Source organism: Trematomus bernacchii, unplaced genomic scaffold, assembly GCF_902827165.1.
Source record: "Trematomus bernacchii unplaced genomic scaffold, fTreBer1.1, whole genome shotgun sequence".
NCBI lineage: Eukaryota > Metazoa > Chordata > Actinopteri > Perciformes > Nototheniidae > Trematomus > Trematomus bernacchii.
Window position 1 is genome coordinate 1,227,996 of NW_022987714.1, and position 10,029 is coordinate 1,238,024.

The 10,029-nt window shown below is 40.7% G+C and overlaps 1 protein-coding gene across 1 annotated transcript; it reads right to left on the bottom strand.

Moving 5' to 3' along the window:
• Window positions 1–349: 349 nt before the first annotated feature.
• On the bottom strand, window positions 350–9,638 carry sergef (secretion regulating guanine nucleotide exchange factor). Its single transcript, XM_034142062.1, is given in 12 exon segments — window positions 350–1,425; window positions 3,851–3,887; window positions 5,617–5,777; window positions 5,879–6,037; window positions 6,620–6,682; window positions 6,768–6,881; window positions 6,962–7,022; window positions 7,178–7,272; window positions 8,467–8,619; window positions 9,151–9,289; window positions 9,550–9,605; window positions 9,608–9,638. Coding segments are annotated over 12 exon segments (1,290 nt in total). The 3' UTR covers window positions 350–1,204.
• Between the last annotated feature and the right edge of the window lie 391 nt (window positions 9,639–10,029).

A 10,029-nucleotide genomic window follows, 5' to 3' on the forward strand; every position in this document is an offset into this window, starting at 1 on the left:
AACTTACAGAGATCTGTGTGCAGTCAGGTTCAGCAGATATGAGTCTGCCAATAGAGCTGAGCAGGAATGAGGGGACAGTGTGCTGGTCATTGTCCGACACTGAATACAAACAATAACAGCAGCTGTTATTAAACGAACCCAATAACGCAACTGAGAGGCAACCAATGTGCCGCGTAGTGAGACATGAGTGTGTGTTTTGAACACCGTGCATTTTGTGGTTAGTTATCTCAATAAAAGGTGTACAGTGATCGTTTGGTTTGTTGTTTAGGGATTTTTGTGTCTTTTTTATTCTATACAGTTCAGGCTTGTAAAATAAATAGTGATAAATAAAAAAAAACACAGAAATGACCATTTTTCAACGAGTGCTGATTTATTTTTTTCAAACTAATCCAGGTACAAGCATATTAATTGACCTTTCATTAATGCATAGCTTCAGTGATAAAGATGTTTTTCATGTTTAATTTGCATCATGAGGATAAAATAGAAACCTTTAAATGAATTGCATCAATGAGCCATCGCCCTTTACTACTGCACAGCTTCAACCTAGTTTGTCCCTGCACTGCGGGCGCCCACAGCTCGTAAATATGTAGGTCGGGTCAAATACAGCGGACACATTTCCCCCAAGAGGGATTTCCGAAGAATAGAGTTTGAAAGTGGTGCAAATGAGACAAAACAGAGCATCACACAGGGTATGACACAGACTGCCAAGTTAATAAATAGGTGATGGAAAGTTGCAGAATAAAAATGTACTGTATGAGGAAGTGGTAAATCATGTGATGAACAAGATATTTTCAGTATGAAGTGCAGAGATTGAGTGCCTTCTGACACTCAAGATCACAGCAATAAAACCGCTGACATTGAAAGATGGAGCTCGAGCACCAGTCTAGCCCATCCCTCACATGAGCCATAACGGCATCCTTTAGAGAGAAGACATGCAGGTGCACCAGGAGCCTAGGCATGGCCCTGTCCTGAAAAGCCATCAGGCCAAATCATGTCCATTAAAGTGATGGGCTGGTCAGAGAAATGATGGCCTGTGTCCACATGTAACATAACTCAGCCGGTGTCCGGCCACACCACACTATTTATGACGACTGCAGTTTGAAGGCTGATCTTCTCAAGTAGCCTTTTAGGAGGTGAAAGTCAAAGTAAATTCTAAGGCTCTTAGGCTAATCATTTGTTGGCTTCACAAAGGCATCCTGCTCTGCTATATGCCAAATGAATGTTCCTGCTCCGATGTTACTGAGGTGGTTGCAGAGTTTTGAGTCGAGTCAGTCGTCACAGGGCTCACTGCCATAGAGTGTCCGGCTCCGCAGCCAATGAGAAGAGGTCTGACACCAGAGACGAGCTGCGGCTGAAAGACGTCGCTCTGGGAACCGTCGCCACACATCCCATGTTCGTTCCAGCCCCAGGAGAGGAGACGCCCCCCTGAAAAGGAGAGGGGTCATGGGTCAGTGGAGCTGACAGGAGGAGAGGGGGACAGGGCTGCAGAACTGCACCCTAAAATTAGAAGCCTGAAGAAAAAAGGCTGGGTACAAAAAAGCAGAAGGCATGCAATATCCCACACATAAACACACACACACACATAAACACACACACACACACTTCTACTTCTCTTTTTGTCCCCAACACTGACACTCAGGCAGCACAAAGCCTCACTGCTCTTCACAGCTGGTGAGCTTGTTGGTGGGTGTGGTCAGGTCTGCATCACCGAGGAGACACGTGCCATGGCAACACAGTTACCTAATAGGCTCCATTGCCATGGCAACAGAAGCGAGCTTGCTTTCTCAAGGGTAACACATCTTCAAGCTTTCCCTGTCCTGCAGTTGTGTGTCTTTCATGCCTTCTTCTCATTTCTTTCATCGTGGGGTTTCTTTGTCTCTCTGCGTTTTCTAGCTCGTCTCTCAGGGGCTTGAAAGATTTGGATTCTCCATGTGACAAATGCTTTCCTTTTACCAGTTAAAAGACTGAGACATCTTGCCAGCAATTAGTGTCAGTGTGACAATCTACCAGTAATGGCTTGTACATAACAAACAGAAGCCACTGCATCTATTTATAAGTGTATTATCCATCTTTGATTAAGGTTGCTCAGTAAACATCCATTAGCTGGTGAGCAAAGTGTGTTGATATGTTTGCTTCACTGGGGGAAAGCCTTGTTTTGGTGCCGTGCTTAATTCATGGACTCAGTGACTGGAGTAATACACATTGGTGTTTCCATGGCAACCAAGTGCTGCACAATATTCGGCACAACAAAAGGATTAAAAACAAGACACTAGAGCCAAAAGACATTTCCTTGTAAACAAATCCTGTCTTTTGGTTTTATATTCAACTACTAATAAATCTCACCCCTGAACTAGCGATAGCATCGTAACAATATCTGCAGGGATTACATCATACAACACTTATGAGTTTGAACAGGATCTAACATTCATGTTAAGTTCAACATTTTCACATAACAAACAAATCTTTCCTCAGATTGGATGAGCTGTGCCCACAGCGTCTTTGGCCTTACTCCCACGTCTGACCACGATGATGAATTTCATACATGAGGAGCACTTGCTCAGGTGAAAATGGGCAAGGGCTGAGCAGGCAACAGATATCATGAGCAGCATGCAATGCTCTCCGTTCCTTTCCGCCTGACCTACTTCAGGACCAGAAATAGCAGCACTCAGGTCTCTGCTTCCAATCCTTTTTTGCCATTTCATTGCTCCTGCCGCCACGCTCCAGACAGGAGGAGAGGAGGAGAGGAGGAGAGGAGGAGAGGAGAGTGCGGCACAGGTTCACAGGAGCTCTGCTTTCTCATCACATCACTGAACTTTTGAAAGCACAGAGCAATGCTTTGTGAGAACTGCCATAATGACTGACACTCAGCATTAAGAATTTCCAATGAACTCTTCTAATTGGTCCAAATATTTAAAGTGGGGCTTTGCCTGCAGCAATACCAACAATGTCAGGAGTTTCCTCTCAAATGGAACCCAGTGCCTGTGTTTTCGTGTTCGTCTGCGGTACTTATACTCAGGCTGATGTAAAAAAAGTGGGTCAGTGTTTAACATTTTATGGAAAAAAGATTTTACTTCCAAAAGATCTTTGGTGATTGTCGCTGACTATGGAAAAGCGGGAGACTTTGGGCAACCCTGTAAAACACGCAAATTAATTTCATCTATTTTTAAATTGGAAGAGGAAGCCCAATATACATCTGTGTTTGTTTAGTATTATTTAAGGGATTTGAGCAGCTGCGATGTCTATGTTCTGTTCTTATGTAGACAAAGGGAGATCGCTCTCCAAACACTCTGGAACTGGAAAAACATGCCTGTAAATGTTTGCGGGTAATTCAGCTCTTTTGCAGGCCTGTGCGGGTCATTGCCTCTGTCAATGATACCCATCTGTCCATGCTGTAATTACTTCCTGATGCAAAGGCCACAGAGCAAAGAGCTGACCTCAGAAATCCTCCGCAGCATTAGCAGAAGGATTAATATTTCACACATGTCTAACTGTAAAGTAGACAGTTCCCTTACTCAGCCTTTGAGCCAATATGTATTCCCTACTCTTTTATTTAGTAGGAGCCAGAGTCATGTGAGGACAAAAGTGGAGTGTCTTGTGTAAGGCACTTACACATCCTGAAAACAATACTGTATATTTAAAACATTCTGCTTTAATTCCTCAGAGTGATGCCCTGATTTATTTTTCGAGTACAGTTGTCTATCATGTTTATGCTTATATTGTTTCTAGCAAGATGACAGGTTCTGATACAGGAAAATAGAGCACATTTTGAAAAGAACATACAAAAGAAAAAGGGAAAGAAACGCCAATAAATCATGTGGATATTTTTTTTTTTTTTTTTTTAAACACTCACCTAAAATGGCAAGGTTATGTTCAGATCCACACGCAATCTGTGGAGAAAAATATTTGAATTGTATAAAATGTGAGATAAAAGCAGACAATTTTACAATTGTTATATTCACAAAATACTTTACCACCATGGATACTGAGATGCTTTGTAACCAAATGTTCTCCAAAACTGAAATAAAATTCCATGTTTAAACAAGTAGACTCCCAACTTTTATTCAGAACTGCATGGAAACGCAAATTACATGGGTAAAAAAAAGATTCTGTAAATAAAAGCCCCACACAGCATTCTCAGAGAGCAGGGCAGAAACTATGACAGAAAACCTGGATCATTCATGAAAGCTAGAATAAAATGCACTAGTAATGCAACGGTCCTCAAGGCATTTATTCCAGTCCTTCTTAAGAGCACACTATTAAATGATGATCCTGAAACAGGAGAGGGCGCTCTCTAGATTCCAGTTTAGATAGATAAAACGTAGTCACTAGCAATAAAAGGTCACTGAATTGAGTATATATCATTGCTAATGCAGTTTAAAGCTGCTATGATGAAGCAATGTCTTTGATCAAGCATAAAGCTGTAGCAAGCCATACATTAAAACAAATCCATTGAGTCCTGGACCCCTGACAGGTTTTCATTTGTAACTCCAATAGTGTTCATAGGCTTCATTAAAACGTGACAGTTTAATAAATATTGACTCAGTGGGTGTGTATAGACGGTGTTATGAGGACCAACACTGTACGCTGGACTGAAAGATTCATAATCCCAGCGGCTAATCCATCTTGCCTTTAGCTTTACACGCAAGGTGACTACGCCTCGACATCGCCTGTGCTGCTGCATCATGTGTGCATTGGAGAAATGATCTAGAGCTGCTCCCTGACATCCACTTAGGAAGTAGGAAACAATCTCCTACAATATAGCTGCCATTTAGGCTTCAGTTAAACTGCTGCAATCCTAAAATGCTTTCATATAATTGCCCTCGTGGGAGAAGAGATCTCCGCCTTCCCTAAATGTAAGTGGTACTCTGAAAATCTGTGTGTGTGCTTTACACGATAGATGTAGAGATGCAAAACATTAAGAAGCTTTTCTCAGTGGGCTTGGCTCCCCCTCAGCTTTGTTTGTGGGTCTCTGTTGCCCCCTGCTGGACTGAATCACTTATTTTATACACCACAAGGGTGATGGCAACAACAATAGGATCCAATACAGTATATCTTCAAACCTGATAAGAATAAACATATGCAGGTGAAATAATTATTAAGATACGTATTTCTTAAGTAAATGTATAAATACCACAATTTAAAAAAGACTATGTTCCCAGTTAAGCCCTCCATTGAAAGAACTAGTATACGTGTATGTGGGATAAATGTTTAGAAGTAACAGTAGGCCTACTCATACCCAGTGTTACATTTTTATGTTACAATATTTGGTTATTATTGTTATTGATGCAAGCAGCACTTCAATGATGTAGCAGACAGAAGTAACTTTACTCATTTTACATACCACTAGGGGGCTTAATTAGCTTTATAACAGTGGGTTTTATTTTATAGGATCACTCTTGTTTTTTTCATTATTAACCTGAAAAGTATTTTAAGCTGTCACATAAATTAGTAAAAAGTATAATGTTGGGAAATATAAAGCATCGGAAACTTTAAATACTCAAGTGCAATATTAGTTCTTAAGGGTAAGAACTCGACTAAAGTAATCAAGTCACAACGATGTACGGTCTACATATGCCTTAAGGTGACTTAGAGGTGAAAAATAGTGATAAATCGTACCTGTGTTGCTCCACAGAGGACTTTAACCTCTGCAGGGAGGCTCACCACAGTGTTCCCACTTCCTGCTGAAGGACCAGTCATCTGCCGCTCTGCGTGATGACAGGTTTGTCTGCCCAGCTGTCCATAATCTCCTCTGCCCCATGTGTACACTCTCCTGCTCTCTGAAATGAATAGGGACATTGTTCAGATATGGCAACTGTCCGTTAAATCTCAATAAAAACCTGTGAACATTGAAAACATAATATCTGTTATTGTGTTTAACCTGTTTGAGCAACAATGTGTGTCCAGCCGCTACACACGAGGACAACTTTCTCTCCACCCAGCAGGGATCGCTTCACCAGAGTGGGAGAGGACAGGAAGGGCTCTGTGGAGGTCAGCTGGCCATGCTTGTTGCTTCCCCACAGAAACAATTCTCCGTCTTCTGCACAGACACGACAGGAGAAGCATCATTCTTCCTCAGCAGAAGCAGCCACAGATAGGCAGTAATTGAGTGTTGCCGTTCAACTAATTACAGACAGACATGATGTATGACCATGAAGTTGAGGACAACATGCTCGTAGAACCTGAAACTCTGAATGCTCCCTCTGAGGAAGAACAGCACAAAATGCTTTACATATCTGCTTTTAAATTATAGCCTTGCTTCTGTCCAGAAAGTACAATGATACACTTCCAATGCATCAATAAAATGTTTTCCCTGCTGGAAGACCTGCAGAAAACCCTTTCAAACTTAACTTGAACTGTGCGGTTTTCTTTTGTCTTTGGTAAAAAATGTATTGCTGCCTTCATTGCCGAACTGCCTAATGCCTACAATCAAAATCACAATGCAAATCAAGCCTTTATTTGTATACCTCAACATGCTAAATAAAGTTTGTTTCTTGTCTGTGTCAACAATCTTCAGCAAGTTGGGAGGGTACAAACTTCCTTCCTGCAATTTCCCAGGTAATATAAATGTCATTCTCCATAAGAGGTTGTACTTAGGCTAATTACATTTCTGGTGTCATACCTGTGAGGCACACACAGTGCGCTAAGCCAGCAGTTACCATGTGTACAATCTTCTGATCCAGACCTGCAACAGACACATTTATCGATCATTACTGAAATACATAAAAACATTCCTTTCATCAACTATTTCTATTCAGTAGACCACTCACCTGGTACCAGAGAGGGCACCGTAGAGCTGAGGTGGGGGGGGACAGGCCGGGGGCTGAGTGCTCTCTTAGCGTGACTGCAGAGGCCAGTTCCCCACTGATATACACAGCCTGAGACTGAGGGTTGAACAGAACATTAGGATGTGTGGATTGACTGCTTAATGAAAAACACTGATGATGTTTTGGTGCCAGCTTACCTGTAACAGCTAATGAATGTCTGAGTCCTGCTGCTACACTCACTACTGGATCCTTCAGACTCTGAAAGCACAGCAACATCTGCTTAGTAACTGATCATAAGGTTAAGTAAGTCTGTAGCAATTTTTGCTAATTTAGGATTGATTAAATAAAAGGTATGGCAAAAAAAGTAATATTGTGATTTAAATATGTAAAATATATACTGCTCATATGCTCACCTCAACAACCAGTAGATCTGCAGAGTGTGATACAGCTTTTCCAACACCTAGTTGTCCAAATGCATTGGAGCCACATGCCAACACTCGACCAGAATCTGTCAGTTTGACAAAAAAAGAATATCTTTATAAATAAAAAGTACTGAAATATTCAATATTTTTGGATGGGTGGTTTTAGGTTTTGTCTTTCATACCCATATTTAACCTCACCCTGATATGGATTCTGGGTAACTCCCTGAAGTGGTGCCTGAGGGGTGAAGCTAGTGTGCATGAGAGCCCTCCAGCTATAGCTGCTTTTAGGACAAACCCGATCACTTGGAATGTGAGTCTCATGCTGCATTTAAGTCGTGTGTGTGTGTGTGTGTGTGTGTGTGTGTGTGTGTGTGTGTGTGTGTGTGTGTGTGTGTGTGTGTGTGTGTGTGTGTGTGTGTGTGTGTGTGTGTGTGTGTGTGTGTGTGTGTGTGTGTGTGTGTGTGTGTGTCTTTAGACAACTGAACACAGTTGTATGGTTGCAATGCAGAGTCTGTTGTGTGAGGGTTAAAAAAACGTACACAGAATATATTACCCTCCAAACCAAAAATGTGGGTTGCATTAACTTGAAAAGTGTAAATAGCTGACATGAAAGTCTGTATTTTGTGCTTTTTCAGGCATGTCTGTATTATTAAGAAGTTCCAAGATGGATATGTCAGCGCTTGTAAATAAATGACCTAATTGTAATTTCAACCTGGATGTTAACATGAATGGTGTTTACAAGTGAGAGATTGGTTATCAGAGTAACCTTCTTATGAAATGAATGCAGCATGATGAGTTTGTTGGTCTGTGAGAACTGTTCCTTGTTCCCCCTTACTGCCCTCTACTGTAACCTACTTGCATTACATTTTTTATTATCAAATTGTCACCTAATTGCATTATTTTAAATATCCAACCGTTCATTTTACCAACTGATCATATGCTATTGCAAATTATCACATAAAATAAATCTCTTTGTATGCATTTCTATTTCTCTCGGTCCCCTCTTATATAATGCAGCATGAGACTCACTCATATAAGGCTGCTCTGATATCTAGATTTTTAACTTGGCTAATGCCTAATATTTTTTTTCATAAAACGTATATGGCCCTTACCTACGGAAGGGGATTAGGGCCACTTGAAAAAAAAAAATCATAAATCATAATTCTGAGAAAAAAAGTCAGAATTATAAAATAATTTGGTTGTGGCCCTAATCCTCTTCCGTACTTACCCTTATGGCACAAGTAAGAGATCAACACATACTTAAATACAAAAGTTCTCACCAGTAAGACAAATTGTAAATTCCCAACCACAGGCTACTTTTGAGACCCTCTGAGTCAAGCTGGGGCAGATCTGAAGAGTTGTGATGTCTGCAATGTGGCCAAGTCCCAGCTGGCCTCTGTTATTCTGTCCGCACACAAACACCTCTCCATTCTCTGTTCAACACAAAAACACACAGAATATCTTACATATTATTCTCTGTTAAAGTAGCATAACTATAGGAATCTTTACCAACTGATCTAAAAATGAAGCACAACTGTAATGTTTTCATCATGTCTGAAAGAGAAACAACATTACCCTCTCTAGACCTCCCTGTACTGTTTGTTTTTTAAAAGCCTCCTGTGAACAGGTGTTGGAAATTAACCGTTGGCTACAAATACCTACAGTATATCACTGATATGATATCAAACTTAATGTCATTTAATGGCCTAACATAATCTCAGTAGGGCAGTTTCAGTCAGTTTGCTCGGAACTTTAAGTATATTTGAAGCTAATACTTTTCTACTTTTACTTGAGTAACATTTTGATTGTAGGAATTGCACTTGTAACAAAGTATTCCTACACTAGTAGTTATAGTTTTACTTAAGAACAAGATCTGAGTACTTCTTCCACCTCTGCTCAACACAACACATGTTTCAGTCTTGCAAGTAAGTAACAGCACAGTTGAGGAGCAAACGGTCAAATACCGGTGATAACCACGGAGTGTCCCCCGCCGCCGGTGAGAGTCCGTACCGCCTTGTGTTGTAGAGCAGTGATGTCGGAGAACCGGGGCTCCGGCTGGTCGTCCACATGTCCCTGTCCCAGCTGGCCGTAGCTGTTGGCTCCCTGACGGACACCAAATTATGATAACCGTGTTAATATGACCGACAGTACTCCTGCCTTAACGTTAACCGAATCTTAACGGCTGTTCCTTGTCGCTGCTCTTGTACGTTAGAGCTAGTTTGCTAACTGTTTAGCTAACGTTAGCAAAAGTGCTACGTTAAAGTCCCCCAATTTAGTGTCACTGTGTCGTTGGTGAGTATTTTAGATACATCAAATATACGTTGAATCAAACAAACCTTTAACGGTGAAGTTAAATAACTTACCCAAGAGTGTAAACAAAACTCAGTCCTCGAACTCGTTTCCATGGAGAAATACCGTATACTGCACGGTTTGCGACACTGTCGTGAACCATGCTGCAGATAGAGGTTTCTCGTTTTTTTTCCTTCTCATTTCATAGTAAATAATAAAGACAACTTATATCTTACAATGACGTTTAACATATCAAAAGAGAACAGATAATAAAGAAAACATAAAATACATATTTATGGCTAAAATTGAATGAATGTTGCACCTATATTTTAACTTGCTTAATTGTATGTCTTATTTCTCATGTTGCTTTAACTTGCATGGTTTTCTTTTTAAAAATACAAATTTTATCAGCATTTTTCAACAGTGAGACTAAAGTATTCCCTGGAAATCGGGACATACAGTAGATCACCAATCTTATTTTTTATTTTGAATAGAAACTCCCCTTTGAATAGAAGACCCTTGCAACAATGGGATGTTATTCTTTCGACATTTAA